Here is a 25,831-nt window from a genome sequence, read left to right on the forward strand (position 1 = left end):
ATCACAGTAACACTGGTTTCAGTTCAGTGACCTGCAGTTCCTATTGATTTGCGTGATGAATTATCTACACGGCAATGTATTATTAACTTTATTTTGTCTCTTATTCTTTCCGCATTCATGCATCAAAATAATAAAGCACCATTCATAGGCTAAAAGGACCCAATTCCCCTCTCAGATTTCCCATAAGGGCAAAACCAACATGCACCAGGGAGGTTATTACAGAACCGGGGCTGGGGCTGGGGGGTTGGGGCTGGATATTTATTTTGCCTATGAATTCTTGATCTTGACTATGAATTTAGGGGAGGGGTGGGAGGGATCTATGTGGAAAACCAAAGGGCCCTGGTTCATGAAGGCAAGTTCATGAAGATTTGAACTAGGGAGAGTCAATAGACATTACATAGCTTCATCCTAAAAGTTGAACTTCTGGGAGTCAGTCTGACCCTTGGCCCATTCTGAGAGCCACAGGAGGATAAGCATGGAAGAGCGTGAAGGAAGGAGTCCAGGGATGAGAATATCAGCCAGGCGCGATGGCACATGCCTGTTCTCCCAGTATTCTGGAGGCCGAGACAGGAAGATCGCAGGTTCTAGACCAGCATCAGCAACTTAGCTAGACGCTAAGTTGTGTGTCTGCACCCCCAGCTCTGCTATGGCATTTAAATTAAAGTGAAAGGAAGACAGGACGAAAGGTAGCAGGCATCTGCGCATTAGCACCGAGACCTGGGTACCATTGCTGAGTGATCCGGCTCTCCCAATACTCTCTGAAGATGATCAGTGTCTACTTTGCCAGCCTTGCTTTTTGCCCTTCCCTTTGATTTAGCTGCCCTGCCCCAGATTCTTAAAAAATATATATATATAAAAAGCCTTCTTGCTGGGTGTGGTGGCGCCCGCTTGTAATCTCAGCATTTGGGAGGCAGAGACAGGAGGATCATGGTTCTCAGCCAGTCTCAGCTACTACTTAGTGAGGCCTTTTGCAACTCAGTGAGACCCTGCTTCAAAATAAAGAATAAAAAATAGGGCTGAGGGTGTAGCTTGGAGGTAGAAAGCCCCTGGGTTCCATCCCCAGTACTGAGAAAAAAAAAAGTTTTTATTTAGTTAACTAGATTTGGGTGTATTTTGTTGCTTTCGACTTGGGAACTCTAGCTAAGCAGCCAAAGGACATGGCTCTATCCTAAGTGTCACTGAGCCCTGGGAGAGGGAAAAGGGAGGTGGGTATGGATCTTGTCTACACCTCTCACACCAATCAAACAACAGTCTCCTAAGTGGAGAGATGGGGCAGGGGTGGGGGTGAAAGCGATCCTAGGTTCCTCCGCTCTCATTTCTAGTTAGAACTGAGCTCACTCCTAGCCCTCAGGGTTCCAGTTTGAGCTACTCCCAATGGCAGAAAGCCCCCAAAGACACCCACACAAAGGGAAGACCTCACAGCAGGTTGCCTGGGGTCAAACCCCCACCTAGGAGCCAAACCCTAAGAGGAAGGAGAGATACAAATGACCTCCCAGCTGGAAAGCCAAGCAAGGATGCTGACTGGAAACAGTGTGTGTGTGTGTGTGTGTGTGTGTGTGTGTGTGTGTGTGTGTGTACAGTGGGAGGACTGCCTGCGTCTCATTCCTAGCTCTGTCAGATGCAGAAATGGCTTCCCCCAAAAGTGACTCACAGCTGGCCCGCTGCTGTAGTATGAAACACATCACAGAGGCTCATTGTAGTTCTTAATTGCCACCCTTCATTCATCTGATTCAGACAGACAAAAGAGCCTTTGGTCTCCCTTCCCCCATCCCCCCACCTGCCCAGAATTTCAGGGCCTGGAGCTGAACATCTAACAGGTAGAATCTGATTTTACCTGTCAACCTTACAAGAAGTGGAGAACGGCCCAGCAGTGCCAGAGAAATGGATTCTTTTTTTTCTTTTTCTTTCTTTTTTTTTTTGTTTCTTGAACTTTGCCAAATAAGGAAAAGAAGACCAGAAAGCCACGGTGATTAGATTATATGGAAGAGGGTCAAAGATTAAAAATCCACTGCCTCTCATTATTAGAAGAGGGATGACAGATTCAGACCAGAGCACAAAAGAAAATACATTATTTCAAAACAGGATATGAAACCCAGTCCCAGGCGATTAGTCTCTGTTAAGTAAATTTACTATCTAATCTTTTAACTGTCTGCCGAAATTGCCAGGCCAAGATTCTCTCCCTGGGTTGGAAGCTTGACCTGGGGTGGGGGTTGGGGGCGTTGTCACCTACCCTGAACACCGTCAGCGAGTTAAAGGAACAACAGAAACTCATCCCACGGGGGGTGGAGGGGCACAGGGTGGCTAGAGCCGAAGGCTCTGTGAGCAAAACGCACCTCGTAATAAAAACAGGATGTGCGTACCACAGACCGATGCAACGGGAGGAAGGACAGGGCTGGAGGACAGGGAAAATTGTCCGGCTGTGGTTTCAATGAGAAAACAATTCTTCTGCATCACTTTGGGCTGCTCATCATGGGGGAGGACGACTGGACTCTCTTCTTTCCCCTCAGCCCCAAGAGGCCCACATGCCAAAGAATCCCATGTTCTGGGCTTGTTCTCAAACCAGACCAACCTTCAAAGTTTTGATTCTAAATGAATGAATGCTGCTTTGCAGGCCAAATACCACAGCCTGGGTTGGGCCTGAGGATGATGAGATGTGCATTTGGAGGTCAAAGAGGCTCATGGCACCACCCAAGCAGTGGGGACAAAGAGGAAACAGGACTCAGTGAGAAAGAGAAAGTTTCCCTCCATATCTTTCTTGGCCTGGGTACCACTGTCAACATGGAGCACAAGAACCGGAGTGCAGGAGGATATCAAACCCATGCAGCTGCGCTGAGCAGGAGAAAATCTCTCTCTCTCTCTCTCTCTCTCTCTCTCTCTCTCTCTCTCTCTCTCTCTCTCTCTCCCCCTCCAATTCATTATTTTCTCTTCGTTTGTTTAGTCTAACAGGCTGAACTGTTGCACAAAGAACGTTCTCTCTAAGAATGAGTTTTCCAGAGAAAGCTTTTCAGACAAGGGGAGTGTGTGCAGTGCTGGGCCCAGCCTGCAGAATGGGCCATGTGTTTAACCGAGGGGGCTGGGGTGGAGCCCAGCTCCCTGAAGGATTCCCAAGGTGCTCTGTTTGTGTGATTTATCCCTGTTGGAAAATGCAAACATACAAATGTGCCTGCCGCAAGGCAAGGGCCGGCTGGGGGCTCAGCTCCCATCCGAAGCCAGGGCATACCACTCGCCTCCCCTCGACCTTTTCTCAATTTTAACCTTTGTAGGTTGCAACCAAAACAGATCAGTGGGCAGTATGTGCAGCTTTGCTAAGCATCAGCGGGCATCATGTCTCTCTCTCTCCCTTACCCTAAGCTTGCTTCACAAAAAGCCTTGGGGGAGAGGGAATGGGGTGCAGAGGGGCTTCCCCCAAATCCTGAGATTTCAGAACTGGGACACTGTCATCTTGTTCACCGAGAAACAAAACCATTACTCTGACATACTACCCCTCTATAAAATCACTGCAATCCTCAGAAGACTCAAATCCCAAGTCTTCTTTTCATCTAGGAACCATTTGTTCTTGGAGGTTTTGTTTAAGGATCCAGCACACAAGATCTAGTCCAATTCTGCATGCCTTTGACATTCCAGCCCCCACATTCTCTCCTCCCTGCCTGAAATGAGGTATGGAGCAGTGCCCGGGGTCTGAGACCTGTGTAAAAGTTGATGGAGATAGCAGACTGTGAACTGAATTAAATGCTCATCCATATTTGAAAATAACCAGGACAAAGCTGCTTCCTAGGCCAGGTATGGCGCGGAGGGACTGAAGTGCATGGCTTTATTTGACCCCCCAAAACAGTCTTGCAAAATCAAGGTGTTTATTTTCATTCCTCTATGTGGCTGGGTCAACACTTTCACTGCTATAATGCAAAACAATGGACTATACAGCTTAGAGGAAGGAGATGTATTTGCTCACAGTTTTGGAGACCTTGGGTTTGGTCCATGTGAGGCCAGGGTCTGTGGATCTCAGGGCTTGAAGCGGGAAGCAGACGGAGGGGGAGAGCCCGGGTGCGCGTCTCACTTCATGGAGACCAGAAGCAAGAGAGTACAAGCAAACAAGGGTATTCAAAGACAAAAGCACAGTCCCTGAGACCACATCCCCAGGGACCTACCTTCTCCATCCATACTCCACCTGCCTGGGTGACCACCCAGTAAATCCACGAGAATGAATTTATCTACTGATGAGATTACAACCCTCATGGCCTAGTTGCGTCAACTCTGAACATCAATACATGAGAGCTTCAGGGGACATTAGATATCGAACCATAACAATATAATATCAAGGAAATTGAGGCTCAGAGAAAGCCGTCCTTGGCAAAGTTCACTTGGTGATGAGCACGAGAACAAAAGATAAGATCAGGGCCTGTCTCCCTCCTTAGCTCACGCTTCTCCATCTCCTTTACTATTTTTTGACTTGGGCAATGGGGTGAGGTTTCAGAAAGATACTGTGGCCTTTGATCCTGTGCCACAAGGCCATGGAGTTAACCTAGGAGAATAATTATAAAAACAGAGAGAGAAAGAGAGATGTTTACAAGAATGTACAGCGACAATATGGATCACAGCAGAAGTTTCAGAAAAAAAAAATGTCATAATATGGTATTGGTAATGGTAAAATATGGTATATCCATACAATAGACTGCTGGGCAGTCATTAAAAACCCTAGAGTTAAAGAATATTTAAAGATATGGAATAATTTTTGCAGTGTTAAGTGAAAAAATGAATATGTAATCAAATGTCCACCAAAAGTAATGGTTCCACCCATTTGGATATATCTGTACAATGAAATATAATGAAATAGTGGAAAATATTTCATTTTACATGGAAATCAACTTAGAAGGATTTTTGGGTTAATTTACATTATTTTCTAAAAAGCTATTATTTTATGAAATAAAAAAGGAGAAATGATTGGAAAGACTTTTCAACGATTGTGCACAGGGTACTATTTAGAAACTGTCTCAGTATAAGATTATGTCATTACGTGAGTGACATGATGAGCCAGGTTGCTAATGTTTACAGTACACACATGAATTAAAGCACACCTTGGTTTATTCATTCCTGGGCACGTGGCACATTGTGGCGCCCATGCCAATGGGGATTTGCCCATGTCACACATCAGATTTTGGTAGCCAGGGAGGCGTAAGGGAGGCAGGAACAAGAGCTTAAAAAGGTGAGGAAAACAGATTTCCAAGACTGTGCTGAGGTTTGGGGACCTCGAAAAAGGAGGCAGAAAGATGATTTTCTCCTCATACTGGAAGCACCAATGCATATGGTGGGTGGTCCTTATACAGACCCCGAATCTAATCAAATCAATAGCCTTCAGCCAGAGGAGCTGAGCACAGACCTAATCAGCAGGCACTGATCTCGCCAGCACTCCCTGGCTTTAATTATTGTAGATGGAGTTGAGCGGGTTACCCAGGACCCCAGGCACTGCTGCCCCCACCCCTCCTGCCCTTTTCTATAATAACAAAAAGTCTTAATTTCTCTGTCGATCAATAACTCCGTGCCTGAATTCCAAAATATATCATCTGCTCTTATATTCCTTGGATAAATGGTTTGAATCGATGTCAGTCAGGCACATTATTCTCAGAGCCCGGGCTTATTGTATCAAAGACATCTGGCTTCCCGAGAAGCTTCTAGAACACGGGATATCTAAAGGCTGTAAAGGCTCGAGCTAAGACTGAGTCCCATGAACTCTTAGGTGATCACTGCTAGTCCATGAACTACTTGCTACTGGCCCCTGAAGACATAAATACACACGCTGAAAGCAAGCAATCTAGAAACTTCCTACCACGGTTTGACGTCAGCACAACCCTGTGTGTGACAATCATCACCTAGATCCATCTCTCCTATGGCCCACATTTATAGTTTTGTAACTGTAAATTCCTTTTTTTTCTAATTATGCGCATCCTGATGGTGTTTTTAAATGTAATGTTATGCCTGTTTAATATAATAGAAAGAGTTGAGCTTTTATTGTGTATGCCTCTTTCATTTTTCTTTTTCTTTTTTTTTTTTTTTCCTTTTTTGCAGGACCCTGGAGCATTCTTTTTTTTTTTACTTTTATTTTTTGGTGGTACTGGGGTTCCTGGAAGCCCTTCTACCTCCGGGCTACACTCCCAGACCTATTTTATATTTTTGAAACAGGGTCTCTTAAGCCAGCGCGGCTCGATCTTCCTGTCTCCGCCTCCCAAGCGCGGGGATTACAAGCGTGCGCCACCACGCCCGGCCGACCCTGGAGCATTCTACCTTCAAGCTGCATATCCTGCCCTATTTTTTATTCTTTATTTTGAAACAGGGTCTCACTAAGTTGTAGAGGGCCTAAGTAGCTGAGGCTGTCCATGAACCGCGATCCTCCAGTCTCAGCCTCCTGAATGCTGGGATTACAAGTATTTGTGCCACCACGCCTGACTTATTCTTTATTTTTAAAACAGGGTCTCATTACATTGCAGAGGGCCTTACTAAGTAGCTGAGGCTGTCGGTGAACCGTGATCCTCCGGTCTCAGCCTCCTGAATGCTGGGATTACAAGTATGTGCCACCACGCCCGGTTTATTTCATTTTTCTAGTAAATCATTCTTATTCTATTTTACAAATGTGTTAGCCTGCAGGTTGGATATTTTAAGGGGACTATAGATAACAGTGATGTGCTGTGTATTTCAAAAAGCTAGAAGAAAGGAGTTTGAATGTTTTCATCATAAAAAATGATGTTTGAGGAGAAAGATAAGTTTAGCGTAGTTTGAACATTACACAATATATCCATATACTGAAACATTACATGATACTCCTTAAATATATACAATTTTTACGTTCCTGTGTATCTATTACAATAAATTTAAATTAAAAGACAAAAAGAAGCTGGGAAGGCACCATGAAACATGCCTGTTATCTCAGTACTTGGGAGGTTCACACTGGAGAATCACAGGTTCAAGGCCAGCCTCAGCAAGTTAGCAAGACCCTCAGAAACCTAGTGAGACCCTGATTTAAAAAAAACAAAGTAAACAAATTAAAAGGGCTGGCATTCAGAGGAAGAATGCCCTTGGGTTCAATCCCTAGTACCACACACATGTCAAATGATGATGATGATGATGATGATGATGATGATGATAATAGATAAATAAAATAAAAAGGGAAAAGAAAACAATCCCATCTCCACTGATGATTTGAGAGGCACTAGGAGAGTTAGACCTGTGACTCACAGGCCTATTCCTCTCAGATTTCTTATTAATGGAGATAATCACAAGCTGAATAGAGGCAGCGCTGGGTACAGCTCTGTCCTTGAGTGGAAGCTCCAGCTGTGTGTGGCTTCCAGGGATCCTTGGGGCCTTCCAGGAATGTCTCTGGACTAAGCTGACAGAAGGTCAATGGACTGAGAAAATTCTGGGCATAATCTCATTATTTTGTGCTGAGGCTTTAAATCCTTATTTCTATTGGCTTTAATATCCTTATTTCAAACAAAATCCTTATCCCCAGGGTAGCTCACATCACCTTGCAATTCCACCCAAACTTTTTGATTTGTGTGTGTGTGTGTGTGTGTGTGTGTGTGTGTGTGTGTAGTACTGGGAGTTGAACCTTGAACCCAGGGGCATTCTACATCAGAGTTACACTCGCAGCCATATTTTTTATTCTTCATTTTGAAACAGGGTCTTACTAAGTTGCAGAGGGCTTCACTAAGTAGCTGTGGCTGGCTGTGAACCTGTGATCCTGTCTCAGCCTCCCAAGTACTGGGATCACAAGCGTGACAAGCTTCCACTCAAACGTTCTGGTTTGCATAACTGTGCCCAGTAACACTGAGACTTCATTTTAAACAATCTCATCCATAAGAAAATTTATATAAAAATGGAGGAGTAAGCGATTGCTGCCTGAGAAAGGAGAATCATGCCTTTTTAAGCCAAGCTATCTAAGTCATGAAATAATTGAAACGGAGGGCAGGTAATCATGGTCATGACGCTGCCCATGCTCCTGTCTCAAGCCACACTGCAGTTCCCATTGGAGATAGATATGAATGTCAGATGGCCAGGTCAGCCTTCCTGATATCTACTGGCTCCAGGGAACTTGATGATCAAAACATCGCTCTCTGTCCAATAAAACATCCCTTGCTCTGCAGAGATTGCACAAGCCTTATCCCCTGGTAAACTCTCCACTATTACCCAAAGCCCAGGATTTCCATGTCTGGTGCCAATTTATCTTTTCCCATAAATCAACAGTAGGTTCGTGCTACAGTTTTCTTCACCTAAGCCCTGGAATCCCTTCCCCAGGGATGGGAGAAAATATCTTCTTCATTGAAAGTATGGTAAATCCTAAGCAGGACTCAGATGTCGTGCAGCTTGTTTCACTGCTGCTAAGATCCTTTTGGGGAGGTGGCACAGGGTGGCAGAGGCGTGCAGAGGCCCAAGGCCCATTCCCTGCTCTGCCAACTCTTAGCTGTGGGTTCTGAGTGAATGCACCTAATTCCCCCGTGCCTCAGTTTCTCCATTTGCAAATTGTGGGAACCTAACTACTGGGATTATGGTAAACATTAAATTATGAAGTGTTTATATGCTGTGCATAGAGTAATTACCAACTCTTATAATTATTTAGTTATTTAAAGGCATAGGAGCTATTTCTGAAGGGCGTTTTTTTTAATGTGTATGATGTGGGTAGAAGAATCACAGCAAATTCTTTCTTTTTCAAAAGAACCAAACCCTGCTAATTTGAGTCTTAGGTTGAAACTACATTAGGACATCATGAGCATATAAAAGGAGGCAGAATGGAAGAGGGAGAGAGAGAGGGATGGGGGAGAGAGGGAGAAAGGAAGAGAAGGAGAGAGGAAGAGAGAAAAGAATGAGAAATCAAAAACTTGATAGAAAAAAATAATGGATATGAGAAAAACAAACACTGTAAAATGTACTTTTAACAAACCAGAATATTACTTGACTTTGAAACCGAGTACCATAAAATTAAAAACAATAATAACAGAACACTTTCCAAAAGTCCCCGGGGAGCAGGGAACTGGGGCAATAGCGCGTGAATTCTGAAGGCCTGTGGACGTGAGCGGGGGTAAGGACCTGCACTGGGGCTAGCCAGGCTGTCGCTGCCTGATGCTGGCCTCCTCAAATTGCACTGTTCTCTTTAACAAGGGAACTGGTTATTCAATCTGTATTTCCTAAATGAGAGCCTGCTACCTCTCTGAATTGCCCACATTCAATTAAGACACCTGACATACTTCCTGTCAATTCTTCTCTCATTCTCTCTCTCTCTCTCTCTCTCTCTCTCTCTCTCTCTCTCTCTCGCTTTGTCTTTCAACTATTATCGCTGCTGACCATCATGGAGTTAGAGGCCGCTGAGCTGGCTGAAAATGGCCAACAGCAGAGGAAAGCTTTCCCCAGCCACAGTGAGAAATGGAGCTGAGACTTCATAGGAACTCAATGACCTCTTGCTGGGAGAGTATCAGGGTATCTTTGAAAACCACATGTGTGCCCTATTTTTCCGGTGGGGGTGCTTCTATTTACACTGGTTTCTATTTCTGAGCAGGTTACTTCTAGAATTCAGAGGCAAATAATTATAATAACTATTGTATATTAGGCTGATTTTCAGTTAAGGGTTGATAACTTATGAGCTACGGGGGAATATACAGATAATACAGCGACATCCCAAACTTCAGTGGATTAATCAACTAAGGGCACTTACTAAGTACACACATTTCTATTTTCATTACCCTCCCCTGGAAAACAGGAATCCCCCAATTCTGTACTCCCAAGCACCCAGGCAAGAAAAGCAACAGATGCTCAGAAATAATAATCCAGCAACATTCCATAGAGGAGAGAAATGCTAAGAAGAAAGCAACCAGAAAAGAGTAAACGAGTCATCTGAAATTTTCAGGTTAATCATAGACCTACAATGACTTGACCCTCAACCGTCTCCCCCGCTGGACACGTTTGTTAAGCCCAGAGTCAGGCAAGATTGATTGTTTCTGCCACTTCTCTGCGTTTTGCACCTTGCAGCCGGAGTTCATTTCTTGTGAAGGGAACTAAACTGCAAATGGAGTTCACTCGAAGTTTTTGAACAACAATTCGAGTCAGGGCCCACTTCCTCCTATAGCTGTGTTCTGGGCCGAGATAGGAACTTGTGACGTCCTGGCTCACAAGCCTATTCTCTCCATTTTTCTGGGCTTTGCAAAGCTTTGGGTAGTAGAAAAAGATTGGGCTTCTGCAATCTCTGAACTGCTGTGGTCATGAGTGAGTCCTCAGAGGAGTGAGCCAGGTGTGGGGCTTAGATTCCAGCAGGGCAGTCTGTGATCACTAGCAGGGAGAAGGGCATTTACAGTGGGCACAGTTCATTGTTGGTGGACTGTTCGCCTTTCTGGTGTTTCTTTCCCTAGTTTTGACTGCAAAAGTCCTATCTTGGTTGGCAGATCTGTTTCTGCCCAGTTCCAGTTCCTGAACTTGGGGGGCAGGGCGTATGGTCCTGGCTAAGCCAATCGGAGCTTCTTATTCTCTGTCCTATGACTCAGAGGGAGCCAATGAGCAGGGCTGGTTTGTGAGGGCTGGAACTTGGAGGGTGTGAGGTTTGGTGCTGTGGGGATCATCTTGTCAGTGAAGTCTTCTGCATAGAATGAATGCAGAGAAAGCTAGGTGGTGAGAGAGGAAGAGGGAGTGGCCATGCTAATCCTACCTGACTTCTTGCTTCTCATGCTTGTGATGGTCCTGATGTAGGACAGAAGAAATAAGTAGGTAGAAAGGAGACAGACAGGAGGGAAAAGTAAAATATAACTTTAATATAAGAACCTGGAACTGAAGTGCTTCAGCCTATAAACCACAAACCAGTTCTCTTTCCTAGGCTTGACTCTCCAAAAATTCCTGGGACGCCTGTAGATCCTAGAGTTAATGACAATATTTCAGAGAAACCTATAATTTAGGATATTCCAGCTTACCCATCAATCAGCTAATGAGGACCCCAATCAACCCAAGATCATCCACCCTAAGGCTTACCAGACCACCTGCCCATCATAAACTGCCTCGGGACTACTGGACTGAGCTCATCCTCACATACCTTCTCTAGCCCACTCCTCACAAAAATCTCCTATAAGAAGAGAACCTCAAAATGCCTTCCTCATCTTGAGGTGGCCCCCATTCTCTCTTGAATGTGTATTTCCTCCCCTTTCCCCCAGTAAATCTCTGTCCATGTCTTTAACTGGCGCGTGCTGAAATTCTTTTCTATCCTGTTAGCCAAGGACCCACAGATCCTGAGTTCCTTGGCTGAGAGCTCACCCCAACAGTCCCATTCGTAGGCTTTTCAGATCCCTGGGTCAACTGTCTCCTTTTAAATTCAACTTGAGTTTGCTTTTTTCCTAAAACGTGTAAACTGAAAGGTGCCTAAGCATACATGGTTGTCCCCCTTTTATCCTTGGGGGATAGCCCTCAACCCTGTACAGACCATATTTTTCATATATATGATAAAATTTAATCTGTAAATTAGGCACAGACATTAACAATAATAACTTTTTTTTACTTTTACTGAGTATTGAACTCAGGGTGTTCTACCTCCAAGCTGCACCCCAGCCTTATTTTATTCTTTATATGCTTTATTTTTAATCAGGGTCTTGTTTTTTTTTTTTTAATTTTTAAGGTGTGCACTTTATTGAACTGGTCTCAAGTCAGTGTAACAGGTAAGCCCTGGCTGCCTCCACACCTCAGCCCACTCCCAGGGAGACCAAAAGCCTTCATACATCTCAAGTTGGGGGACAAAAAGTTGGGGGGCCTTGATGGCTGACCATTCAAAATAAAACAAAATAAAAAAGTATTAAGGCGAAGATTAAAAAAATTTGCATTACATAATTTACACAAAAGCAATGCTGTCACCTCCCCTGTGTGGACTCAGGCGAGGACTGGGCCATCCTCCTTGAAGAGGAGTGGGGCGGCTTTTGGGAGGGCGAGGGACTTCCTGTAACAATGCATCTCACTATTATTTGGAATGACTATTAAAAAAAAGAACAATGTACAATCAAAGTCCTGGGCCACATTGTTGAACTTTGGGGATGCTCGCTCCAACCGACTGCTGTCACCTTCACCGTTCCAGTTTTTAAATCCTGAGTCAAAAGCACCAAAACAAAAAAAAAACAAAACAAAAAAGGAAACAAATAAAGCCATGCCAATCTGATCTCGTTTTTTCTGCGCATTAGGTTTTGTCAAGAAAGGGTGTAACGCAGCTAAGTAACAGTCCGCCTAGAAGCATTTGCGGTGGACGACGGAGGGGCCGGATTCGTCGTACTCTTGCTTGCTGATCCACATCTGCTGGAAGGTGGACAGCGAGGCCAGGATGGAGCCGCCGATCCACACGGAGTACTTGCGCTCAGGGGGAGCGATTATCTTGATCTTCATCGTGCTGGGGGCCAGGGCTGTGATCTCCTTCTGCATCCAGTTGGCGATACCTGGGTAAATGGTGGTGCCGCCAGACAGCACTGTGTTGGCATAGAGGTCCTTGCGGATGTCAACGTCACACTTCATGATGGAATTGAAGGTAGTCTCATGGATGCCACAGGATTCCATGCCCAGGAAAGAAGGCTCGAAGAGCGCCTCGGGGCAGCGGAATCGCTCGTTGCCAATGGTGATCACCTGGCCGTCAGGCAGCTCGTAGCTCTTCTCCAGGGAGGAGCTGGAGGCTGCGGTGGCCATCTCCTGCTCGAAGTCCAGGGCAACATAGCACAGCTTCTCCTTGATGTCACGTACAATTTCCCTCTCCGCTGTGGTGGTGAAGCTGTAGCCGCGCTCAGTCAGAATCTTCATGAGGTAGTCTGTCAGGTCCCGGCCAGCCAGGTCCAGACGCAGGATGGCATGGGGAAGGGCGTACCCCTCGTAGATGGGCACGGTGTGGGTGACCCCGTCACCGGAGTCCATCACAATGCCAGTGGTACGGCCAGAGGCGTACAGGGACAGCACAGCCTGGATGGCCACATACATGGCTGGAGTGTTAAAGGTCTCGAACATGATCTGGGTCATCTTTTCACGGTTGGCCTTGGGGTTCAGGGGAGCCTCAGTCAGCAGCACCGGGTGCTCCTCAGGGGCCACACGCAGCTCGTTGTAGAAGGTGTGATGCCAGATCTTCTCCATGTCGTCCCAGTTGGTGACAATGCCGTGCTCGATGGGGTACTTGAGTGTCAGGATGCCTCTCTTGCTCTGGGCCTCGTCACCCACATAGGAGTCCTTCTGGCCCATGCCCACCATCACGCCCTGGTGCCGTGGGCGCCCCACGATGGACGGGAAGACGGCCCGGGGGGCATCGTCACCGGCGAAGCCGGCCTTGCACATGCCGGAGCCGTTGTCAACGACGAGTGCAGCGATATCGTCATCCATGGTGAGCTGGGTGGCGGGTGTGGACCGGCGGTGGCGGAGCGGCGAGAGGACTGTGCTCGCGGGGTGGACGCGATCTCGGCAGTAATCAGGGTCTTGTTAAGTCGCTGAGGGCCTTGCTAAGTTGCTGAGGCTGGCCTCAAACTTATGATCATCCTATCTCAGCCTCCCAAGTACTAGATTACAAGTATGCTCATAACTCTAAGCCTCAGCCTCTTCCCTGCTCCTCTGAGTCTCTTCTTCCTTTTTAATCTCCTACTTTACCCTCCAGCACTGCTAGATGTTAAGCAGGCAAATTCTGTACTAGAGGACAAAAATAATGACCCCCATGTGACGGACAGGGACACCGAGGTCAACTGAGAGGACCTGAGGTTTCTCCATTAGCTACAGTTGCTGCTACCTTTCCCAGTGGGTGGACAAGGAAAGGAAAGGAAAGGGCTCCACCTTCTCCCTTGGGTGCATTGCCATATTTCTCTGGCCTAGGAAGGTGAATTCCATTGGTAGCTGCAGGAAGAGTTTTAGCACTGTCGCCAGAACACAGACACTCAGCTCTGATCCCTGCACCCTCCAGTACAGCCTAGTGGTCATGGTTATGCATTGAGGGCTCTAACCCAGCCCTTTGCTGTGTCATCTTAAAAAAATAACTCATTCTGACAATCTCAGTTTCCTCATCTGTAGAATAGAGATAACACTAATGCCTACCTTTTCAAGGCACCACGTAGGGAACTACAAGAGCAGCGCTAAGCATATCTGCTAATCGAACCCACCGGGCAAAGCCCTCCCTTTCCTAATATAATCAGGGTCTTAGCTACACAGGCTCTTAGCCTGCTGTGGGACTGGCAGGAGGTGAATTGATTTTAACCCAGAGGCACTTCCTTCCCTGTGGATTCCTGCGCTTTTCCACACTCCCCCTTCGTGGCCACAAGGTGGCAGCCTAGCCATTAGAGAGGAAGTTTCTATTTCCAGAAGAGGGAGAAGACCAAATTATTATTTTTTTAAATGGCATATACGATGATTTTATTTTTTGTTTTCCTTTTTGGTGGTGGCTGAGTTAATAGTCCTCCAAGATCCGGGTTCCATTTCTGTGAGTTTACTCTCTATACACAATGCGCCAAGGCTGATTAGACAAGCCAGTTGAATTTCAGGGTGTCTCCTTTAGACAAGTGTGGTTGGCACCTAACCCCTCATCCCCCAACTCTGGTTTTCTTTTTTTGTGTGGTACTGGAAGTGGAACTCAGTGGCTTTTCTACCTCTGGGTTATACTCCCAGACCTATTTTTTTTTTTTTTTTTGGTGGTACTGGGGTTCCTGGAAGCCCTTCTACCTCCGGGCTACACTCCCAGACCTATTTTTGCATTTTTATTTGGAAACAGGGTCTCCTAAGCCAGCGCGCAGGGCTAGCTTTGAACCTGTGCGATCCTCCTGTCTCTGCCTCCCAAGCGCGGGGATTACAAGCGTGCGCCACCACGCCCGGCGTCCCAGACCTATTTTATACTTAATTTGGAAACAGGGTCTCACTAAGTTGCTGAGAGCCTCACTCCCTAGCTGAGGATTGCTTCGAATCTGTGTGATCCTCCTGTCTCAGTCTCCCAATCGCTGGGATTACAAACGTGCAACACCATGCCCAACCATCCCCCACGCTGATGGATGGATATTCTCTCAGCTAGACTCTGTCAGAAATCCTGCTGGGCTTAGAAATCTCCACCCTGCACCTACATTATGGTATCTGATGTACCTAAGGTGACCATTTTGCCTGGGACTTTTCTGGAAAATCCTGTGGTCTTTAGTTCTTAGAAAATAGGAACGGTTAGCTACCCTGGGGTATCACCATCATAATCCTACTGTAATTCAGCAGAAGTGGCTCTCTTTTCTTTCTCAGCAACACAAGCACACAATGTGCCAAAGGCCTAGAGTTTTGTGATTTCTACCCTGTGAAGGGACCACAGACAATATTCAAATTTCCTAGGAGGGGTAGGCGGGGAGAAAAGAATCTAGAAAAAGATCCAGAACCTCGAGTCTCATTCTTGGCTCTTCCTGAGAGCTCCCGTCTATTTGGAGCTATGGAGTACAAGGGACGCATGTGTGGTATTCTGGATATTCTCTCAAAACAGTTTTAGGCACACAGGAATTCAGAGCAAGACACAGAGATGAGAAAGTTTCATTTAAAGCAAACTTCTAAACAAATGCTTGGGGACACAATTAATGCATGCTACAACTTGCTGGGGTATAAATGAGGGAGGGACGTTAAGTGTTACCTGGATAGGAATCCTGCACAGGTGTTCGTTTGGCAAGCCAGGAGAGCAGCAATTGGGAGGGTCCTCCAGGGCCAGCTGGGCTAAAACTGAGCCCCAAAGCCTTCCTGGAGTTCACCTCCAGAGCAAAGAATGCAGCAAGTCTCCCCAGGAATCTCAGGCGCCCTTCCCGTATCAGTCCTGCCAGCTGTTTGCCCTCACTGTTCACTTTGGAAAGCAAACTTTTCTGGATTTGTTTTCGTTAAAAAAAAAAAAAAAAACCCTAGTCTCCACGCTATTGGACATTTACCTCTTCCCAGCACTATGTGGGTTTGTCTTAGACCCACACCACCGCATGAGTGTATTTTATTAGAGAGCTCAGCCGAGCACAGGAAGCTTGGAGAAGCAGAGGAGGAAGAAGAATGCCTCTTTTACAAAGCCAGGAAAAGCTGGCCAACCCATTCATGATTGAATATGCTCAGTATACATCCCAAAGACGTGGTCTTTGTCTTGCTTGTTTTGGTTAAAAATTCTTGCAAAGCAAAATTCTTGTGTGTGTGTGTGTGTGTGTGTGTGTGTGTGTGTGTTAGTTACTGGAGATCGAACTCAGGGGTATTCTACCTCTGAACTACACTCCCAACCCTTTTTAGTTTTGTTTTGAAACAGGGTCTTGCTAGGTTGTTGAGAGTCTCATTGAGTTTCTGAAGCTGGCCTCGAACCTGCAATCCTTTTCCTCTTAGCCTCCCAAGTACTGGGATTACATGTGTGTGACACTACACCCGGTTTAAAATAAAATTCTTGATGATAGGTAACAAAAACCTTTAACTTGATGGTAACAAAACCTTTAACTATCTGTTTTCCAAAATAAACTCTACAGGTAGGGAACAGAGGATCAAATCCAAGTATTGCTTTCAAAAGAGAGAAGATGAACTGTAAACCCACAAGTAGCTACCTGAGAAGAATCTGCTAGAAGCACAGTAGAAAGACTTCTTAACACACCTTTCTGGGGATCGCTGCCCTTGTCTCCTGTCTCTAGGGCAGTGAAGAGGAGACCAGGCAGGTGAGGGTGTGGGGTACACTTCCCAGTTAACGTCCTCCACCTAATACAAAAGTTCTGTGTGTGAGGTAGCTGCTTCCTGAAAAGGTCAAGCAAATCTGAGTTTTAACTACCACCTGTAGATCAGAAAAAACAGATAAAACTACAAGCTGAGTATTCATAATCCAGAAACCCCAAACCCAAAATGCCCCTGCAGGGACCCAGAGGGAATACAGGTTGCCAGAGATGGCCTGATTTCTCCTGGTTGAAGATGAGCGCACCTCCCACATAGCCGGGGACGTCTCGTGCATCTCGTGCGTGTGCATTGCATATTGTTACGTGCGCTAAGTGCAACACACAGGTGCAATGACTAAGCAAGGTTTAACACCCATGCCCATGTCAGGCTGACAGGGACACATGACATTTTGCCTGGAACCCTACATAAGGGACAGGTTTGGTAAATAAAGTTGCTGTTTGATGTTCGTTCTCCTCCTGATGGCGGCTCCTGCATATTTTTTTCATCCTTTGGAATCTCACCCCTAGCAATCATAGCTGGCCCATGATCAGGTCCTCGATAGCCCCCAAGTTTGAAACTCTTTAAGCAAAGACATCACTCTACAAATAAAAAATTCCACACCTGAGCTCATGTAATGAGTCACAATAAAAATGCAGTTGCATTAAAAATATTACATAAAGTTACTTTTACCCTGTGTATAGGATATATAGAAAGCATAAGTGCATTTCATGTTTAGATTTGACTCCCATCCCTAAGATACCACATGTACATGCAAATATCCCCAAATCTGAAAACAAAAATCAAAAACCAAATTGAAATACTTCTGGACTCAAGCATTTTGGATGCTTGGATTCAGCTGGCAGATTCTCAGCTTTCTTCCCCTAGGGATGAGAGTGTACTGTAGGACTATAGTCAACTCATTAGCCAAGCCCTTTCCTTCTCCAAGTTGTTAAGACATTCGTTTAGTGGCCCTTGGCAATTGCAATCTCACAACACATCTGTGTCACAATCTCTTCTCTTCCTACCTCTTCAAGTAAGGGAGGAGAGAACAAAGGCAGATTGATCATGATAAACCATTTTTTATGCTAGATTTATGTTCAGATGATCCAGCACACATGGAATCCTCTTAATTCCATTTCCCTTGCATGCAAGGTTTTCATCCTTTACCTATCTTCTATCACCTGTGGCCTGCAAAGCAATATCTTTAATAAATGCAATGAGAACCCAAACTTCACAAACAAATCCTCCTGTCTGACCCAAGAGCCTGAACAGTATGACTTCAAAAGGAGAGTCAAGGGAACCCAGGGGTAGGGACCACTGGCCCTTGTTGGGTGGGTCAGTACTGATGTCCATCAGCTGATCACTGAACCTGCCTGGGCAATAACATTCTGAGGAGGCTTAAGGGAAAATTGAAATCCAATGGCACAAGTTTTCCATGGAAAATACCATGTGACAGCTAATGTTAAGAATGACATCTTACTGTCATTCTTACTGGCTGTTTGCCAAGCCTTGTTAGCATGATATCCTTTCATTTTCCACTGCTGCCATATGAGATGGAATTGTCATCTTTATTCTGTGAAAGCAGAAAGTGAGGCTCAGGGAGGAAAATGTTGTCTAATATCACACAACGAGCAACTGGCATGGCTAAGAGGCATTCTTACTAGATACTCTTTGGAGGACTTGCTTCCCAACAGGAATACCTAACAAAACCAATATTTTTGTGAGCACTTACTAGATACTAAGGGCTGAGTCATGCATGCCTAGAATTGAGACATGGACTTCACTGTGGTTTGAATCTGGGGTGTCCCCAAAGGCTGCTATATAGAAGCTTGGTCCCAAGTGCACCAATGTCCAATATTGGGCTTTGGGAAGTGACTGGTCATGAATGCTGTGGCCTCAACAGTGCATTAATCCATTGATGGATTCGTACTGTGATGGTATTATGGAGAGGTGGTGAAAACTGTAGGAGGAATCCTGGTTGGAAGGAGTGGGTCACTTGGTGTCTGCCCTGGAAGGATGTATCTTGTTCTTGGCCCCTTCCATTCTTGGCCACCAAGAGCTGAGAAGCTTTCTTTCACCAAATCCTTCAGCTAAGATGTCCTTCCTCACCTGGGTCCCAGAAACAATGGAGTCAGTTGACCAGGGACTGAATCCTTGGAAACCACAAGCTAAACTTTTGGGTTTGCTGAGGTATTTTGTCACAACGACAAAAGGCTGACAAACGCGACCATCTTCTCTTATCCTTCCAAAAGGCTTACAGGCCAGATTCTAGCTGAGTCCCTATTTAGAGTTCAGGATCCCAAGGCTCTGAAGGCTCAGAAGGAAGGTTGTGGGACTAGGGTTCGCATCATTCCAGGGCCTTCTGCTCTTCCCAACGTGTGCAGTATCATTTCCCTGGAGTGAACCGAGCAGCCCCATGCTCTGCTCCATGCTACTGAGCCTGCAAGAGGAGCCCATGCTGGGCCCCAGGTATCCTTAACTATGGCTGCCCACTGTGGTCTGTGTTTCCCAGCAACAGGACACAGCAAGACTGAGGAGGGGCTGGCCCAGAGACATGTGCCTGGGGTGACCTGCCTGGAAAGGCTTGTCCTTTTCTTATGGGTTTTACTTGGGACTCCTCTGAAAATCTTTTTTTTTTTTTTTGGTACTGGGGATGGACGCCAGGGGCATTCTACCTCTGAGCTACACCCCCGGCCCTATTTTTTATTCTTTATTTTGAAACAGGGCCTCACTAACTCACTGAGGCTGCCCTCGAACCACAATCCTTCTGTCTCAGCCTCCCAAATGTTGGGATTACAAGCCTATGCCACCATGCTTTCTGAAAATTTGTCTTTCTAGAACTGTTTCCTGCAAAAGAATGCTCCTTAGAGCTATAACCTGACTTTTTCTTTAGCATAAAAATGCAGCTGACCCAGTAGTTTCCCTGAGTTTGCAATTCTCATCAGTTTCTGACTGGGGTGGGGGTGATACCCTGCAGACCTTTTGGGGGTGGAGGCGTTCTGAAAGGCTCCCTAGCTAACAGGCCTTCTTCTTCTTCTTTTTTAATTTAAAAGCCAAGTAAACAGCAATATAAAAGGGCCCATATAAGAGCTCAGTGAGCAAGTAGGACCTGCCTCAGGCAAATTTTTCCAATTTTCCTATAAACATGCATTTTACCCTTTGGCCCAAAGCCATTGCATTTGCATGAGACTTTGCCCCCACCCAACCCCCTCTCCTGGGCCAAGGTTCCCTGGTTGAGAAGACCCCACCAGCATGCTATTATGACCTTCTAAGGGGCTGGTGAAAATGTTTTTCAAGGGTTTCCTCCAGCTCTGGCCAAAGCATCTGCAGAAGTCACTCCCGGAGGAAGGCACCAGGCAACTTGATGCATGGGGAATGGGAGGTTCGGTGACAGACAGGAGGTCCCTCAGCTACATCCAAAGGGGAAAAATAATTATGATGACTCGGAATCCTGCGGCATTCCCCTGAGGTTTATTTGCACTTTAGGCAAGGGCTAATTAGCGGGATTGGTAAATAGGTTTTTATTTATTCTTTCCTGTACATATAATTATAGCTTGAATCCTGAGGATAGAGCCTCTAAATCAGCCAGTGGTCTTCAAACTCTTAGTGAAAGCAAAGGGACCTTCTGTCAAATATAAAGAACCACACTATAAAGATGAAAGCAGTTTTCTGGCCAGCCAGTAGGAAGGCTCGGAACCCTCTATCTGGCTTACCATTCCCTGTTGGTCCTCCCCCCTGCCCCCTGCCCAGTTCCTGCTGTGTGCTGTGGAACCTCAGGACTTCAAGGGACTCTGTTTGAGAAACGCTGCTCTGAATGACTTTGCTACTTCTTGGAATGTACTTTCTAGCTGTTGCCTCCCAGGATGGCTGAACACGTAAGAGGCACTGGGGCGTCATATTCCAGGGCGATAGCATTCCCACGTTCTGGGGTGGATACAGTGCCCCACTTGTACTGGAAAAGGCCAGTACAGATTATCTGAGGCCTGTTATATGCAGAACAATGACTCTGGAGTCAGACTGGAGCTTCAAAGTGCTCTCTCTCTTGAAAGGGTGGCACGGTGCTGGACGGATACTGAACTTCTCAAGCAGGGCCAGCATCGGGGCCTGAGGAGGTGGGCGGTCGGGAGCCAGGAAACCCACGCGCTCTGCTTGGCTCTTTCAGGCCCCAGAAGAAAACAGTCCTTGTGTGCTCCTTCTGACAGAGATTTATCTTGCTTCTCAAGCTGAAAATACACACTTTCTCTCCATCTCCTGAGAGACTGAGTCCAGCTGAGATGCTAGTCGAGCACAGAGGGGCCAGGTTCTTGGGGAACTGCTGACGGGCTGTGACTGCTGGGAACTGGGCTCAGTGCTTGGAGCTGGGCCTCCGGGATCAGAAGAGCTCTCAGACGCTCATCCCTACGCCCGCCTGCAAGGATCCCACCCTTGCCCTCTCAGAGCCCCCTTCTATATAACACAAACCTACTACACAGATGTGAAGGATGAGGTTGTAGGAAGTGTAAGACCAGACCCCGCCCCCCCTGGTGCCAGCTCTCCATCGGCTCAATGTACTCCCATCGCGTTCTCTGTAGGCAATTTGGTCTTGGAGGGATTTTCCATTTTAAGTGACCACAGTTTTTTCTATCTCCTCATCAGGATTTGTAGAAAGAGCTTTTGTTTTCTCATATACTTTCTCAGTAACCAGTTTTTAAAAGCCCTTACTAAATGATGAAAAGCAGAAAAGAACAACAGGAACAGAAAGCAAAGACTGGCATAGAAACCGTCCTCGTAGGCCCCGGGCAGGGGTCACCTTCTTTACCGAGGAACGGATACAGTCACAGGAGTAACTTATCTGACTTTTCCTTCATGCTGGACAAGCCCTTGGGTTTCTGTTGATCTTATGACATCAAAAAGACAAACAAAAACCCTAAAATTGACAGAATACCAGTTTCTAGCAGTAGCTGACAGACTTGTTTTAGAATCATTGAGCATTAGAGTAATAATTAGAGTAAGCCAAAGAAGGTTGCTGGAGACTGTAGACAAGAAACTGGGGCCCAGGATCTAGATATGGCTTGGCATCCTAGCTGTGTGGCTTTGGGAAAAAGTGGTGAAGATAAAGACCCACCAGGCTACCTACAGACACCCTGTCTCAGAGACACTGGAGCGGGAGGGTGGAGTGACTCCTTGAAAGAGTCTGGAATCTTACGGGATTATAAGACTCATGATCCTGGGTAAATGGGACCTTCAGGGCTAGGAGGGGGGACAATGAATGGTAGGTTAGAACCTTCTCTGAGGGCTTCCTGGGATGTACTGAGACTTGAAGGCATCTTGCAGATTCTTTCAGAATGAGAACCCTGCATTTTACATGGTCCGACACTGCAATTTTCTACACTTTTCCACCTGAAACTCATTCATATTCCAATAAGAGTGAAAGGCATCATCCCAGGGTTAATTATCTGTATATATATATCATAATCTCCTCCTGCTGCAACAAAATTGTTTAATTACATGCCCAAACAAAGGCCACCATGCCTGCTGTGGCCCTTTCATGACCTGGTCAAGGGGTAAGAATAGACTCTAGTTGGCCCTCCACACCAGTGATTTTGATTCAGTGCATGCAACTAACCATAGATGGAAATATTTAAAAACTGCACTTGAATATGAATAGGGTTGGGGACTGTTAACCCAGGGGTGTTCTATCTCTAAGCCACACTTCCATCCCTTTTTATTTTGAAATACAATCTTGCTTAGGTTGTTAAATTGCTGAGCCTGGTCTTGAACCTGTGATCCTTTTGTCTCAACCTCTCAAATATTGGGATGAGAAGTGTGCACCACCATACTCGGCTTGTATTAGATTTTATAAATCATCTAGAGGTGACTGAAAGTCTATAGGAGGATGTGGGTAGATTCTATGCAGATTCCATGCCATTTTATATAAGGGACTTTTATCTGTGGGTTTTGGTATCTATGAGGGGGTCTTAGAACCATATCCCAGTGGGTGCCACAGGACAACTGTAATAATATTTAATACTATTTAAGCCCTACTATATGCCAGGCACCCTATTTTGCACTTGGAGTAGTTTCTCCTTATCTATAGATTCACTTATAAAGTTTTAGTTGCCCTACACTCAACCACTGTTTGAAAATATTAAATGGAAAAAATCCCATCTCAGAAATAACCAATTCATAAGTTTTAAGCTGCACGTGGTTCTGACCAGCATGATGAAATCTCATGTCCTGCTCCCCTGTCCCACCAATATTTTAATCATCCCTTTATCCACAGTATCCACACTGTATATGCTGCCTGTTCATTACTCACTCAGTAGTTTTGTGGTATCAAGCTGACTGTTTGCAGCATCACAGTACTGTGCTGTAGTGATGCTGACATAGTAGGCTAAGGCTGCACTAAAGGCCTTCATGTACCTCCTTTCATCTCATTATTTGGCGGTATGACCTCTCCCACCAGTGGAAGAAGAAAAACAAACACAGAAAGATACACTGAAACCGGATGTGGTGGTACATGATTATAATCCTAGCATTTGAGAGGCTGAGACAGGAGATCGTAGTTCGCCAACAGCCTAAGCTACTTAATGAGGCCCTTTGCAACTCAGTGAGATCCTGTTTTAAAATCAAAACTAAAATATAGGGCTGGGGATGTCACTCAGAGGTAGAATGTCCCTGGGTTCCATTCCCAATACCACCAAAAAAAAAAAAAAAAAAAAATACACTGCGAGCAAGAAAGCAAGAGTGAGCAAGAGAAGGAGAGATAAGATAGATATTTAGATATTACATTCAGGCAAATTTTATCACAGAATAAGGTTGATTATTTTGTTTGGTTAGTAGTTATAATTGTGAGTCTCTAAATTTGCCTAGTTTATAATATCTTAATTTTTTTTAAGTGCTAGGGTTTGAAACCAGGACCTCTTCCCCACTGAGTTATACTACCAGCCCTGGCCAGTATTTAAAAATTAACCTTTTTTTTTATCATAGATATTTGCCTATAGGAAACATAGCATGTGTAGAATTCAGTACCATCTGAAATTTCAGTCATTTACTGGTGGCCCTGGAACATATCATCAACTAGGAAGGGTAAACTACTGTATTATCTCATTTATAACAAGCCAATGAAATTAGGAGCTATTATTAGCTTCATTTTTTACATGAGGGAACTAAGGCAAAGAGAAATCTGGTGCCTAAGATCACATAATTGGATGGGGGACAGAGACATGATTCAAACCAGGTGACCTTACTTAGAAGTTGTTCTGAGTAAGCAGTGTGTGTGAAACACATTATCCAACTGCAATGCCCACTCTGCACCTCTGGGCAACTAAGCAAGTTGACACTGAGAGAACAGAGATTTCCTACACTCAGCGAGCAGAAACGTGCCCACAAAGGAGCTATTTAAGACCAGGCTCCGAGCCGAGCCAGGTGTGGTGGTGCACGCTTGTAAGCCCCGCGCTTGGGAGGCGGAGACTGGAGGATTGCGCAGGTTCGAAGCCAGCCTTGCTGGCTTAGGAGACCCTGTTTAAAAAAAAAAAAAAAAAAAAAAAATATATATATATATATATATATATATATATATATATATATATATATAATAGGTCTGGGAGTATAGCCCAGAGGTAGAAGGGTTTCCAGGAACCCAGTAACACTTAAAAAAAAAAAAAAGACCAGGATCCAAAGGTGTGTGTGTGTGTGTGTGTGTGTGTGTGTGTGAACGGAAAAAGTTATCCTGCAGAGTAGACACTCTACAAATCACTAGGAATCTACCATTGAATTAATTACCTGATTTTAATCTACATTTACATTTCCTATCTATTTCTAATTGTGATCCCTTAGTCATGGCTGGCACCAGTGAATACTAAGCCTAGCCTGTCTTCCCTGGGTATTCAGTGATTAAGTGATGAAGGGAAATGATTTGAACTGTGTTTGTGATAGGGGAATAAAAACTTGGCTAATCTATGGTGATAAAATTAAGAATTATCACTCTAGAGAAGGCTCTATGTGAGGATCCATTTGACACATTTTTAAAAATAAATGATTCTCATTAGACAGATAGAAACTATTCCAATGGCATGGGAACTTGGGGTCTCCAGTGGCCACTTACCTGACCCCATTTGTGGTATAATTACTGACCTGGCAAACCAGCATGAAGCTGGCACCTACCATCTTTGCCCACAGCCTGGTTCCAGGAGAGCAAGCCCAACAACTCACTAACATCTGTGCCTCTTCTATCTCATGGGGCTTGAAAACTCTGGTTGATTTCCCAGGGAAGAATCGCTATTAAAGTCAGTTTCTGCAACACTGACATTCATTCTGGCTCCTCTTGAGTGACCTTGAGTTACCACCCTCCCTCCCCCAAAGTTTAGCCATCAATAGAGACACCCAACACTGACACCGTCAATGCACACAACAGTCTGGGGCATGGAACAGGCACTCCAAGTAACCTCCAGGACACCAATGTGGTTGCTAGCAGATGGGACAGAGGGAGGTATGACCAGACTTTGGTTGCTGGGGGAAGCTTGACCCTTGAAGGAAACCTTTGCCCTTTTAGATGAAGGGAGGACAAACACAGAGGCATTACATCTGAAAGCATGGCCCTTCCAGAGCCTGACCCACTGCCCCCCATCCCCGGGAAACATGTGATTTACCTAGGCTGAAGTCAAGAAGGAGACATTTGAGCTACAAATATCCTTTCCCATGTCTCACAAGGGTGGCAGAAAATGTTTCCACTATCAGTGGATGGGGGAAGGGAGGAGAGACAAATGGTGCTGGCTGGGGATTGAGCCCACGGCATACTACCTCTGAGTGACAGCCCCAGTCCTAGTTTATTTTTTGTTTTGAAATAGGGTCTAAGTTTTTGAGGCTGGCTGCGCACCTGTGATCCTTCAATTTTAGACTCCCAAGTATTGGAATCAACAGGCATGCACCACCATGCCCAGCTCAAGTTACATTTTTAAATAAAGACCAAAAGCCAGGTGTGATGGCACAGACTTGTAATCCCAGTACTTGGGAGGCTGAGACATGAGGATCACATGTTCACGGTCATCCTCAGCTACTTAGTGAGGCCCTCTGCAATCAAGTGAGACCCTGTTTCAAAAATAAGTAAAAAATAGGGCTGGGGATGTTATCTTGGAGGTAGAATGCCCCTGGGTTCAATCGCTGGTACTGAATAAAAAAATGAAGACCAATAACACACACACATGCACACACATGT

General features: G+C 45.4%; 2 protein-coding genes across 3 annotated transcripts in view; both read right to left on the reverse strand.

The window, feature by feature from the left end:
• SLIT3 (slit guidance ligand 3) overlaps positions 1–25,831 on the reverse strand; it is a gene marked incomplete at both ends in the record, with an annotated part of 608,792 nt that overhangs the window by 287,672 nt on the left and 295,289 nt on the right. The window lies entirely within an intron of this gene.
• Positions 12,229–13,356, reverse strand: LOC308265513 (actin, cytoplasmic 1-like; the record flags this gene model as incomplete). Its single annotated transcript, XM_080699311.1, has 1 exon — positions 12,229–13,356. The coding sequence occupies one exon, from the start codon at positions 13,354–13,356 to the stop codon at positions 12,229–12,231; it is 1,128 nt and encodes a 375-aa protein (XP_080555437.1).

The sequence above is a fragment of the Muscardinus avellanarius genome (assembly GCF_963383645.1).
Source record: "Muscardinus avellanarius genome assembly, chromosome: 7".
NCBI classification, from domain to species: Eukaryota; Metazoa; Chordata; class Mammalia; order Rodentia; family Gliridae; genus Muscardinus; species Muscardinus avellanarius.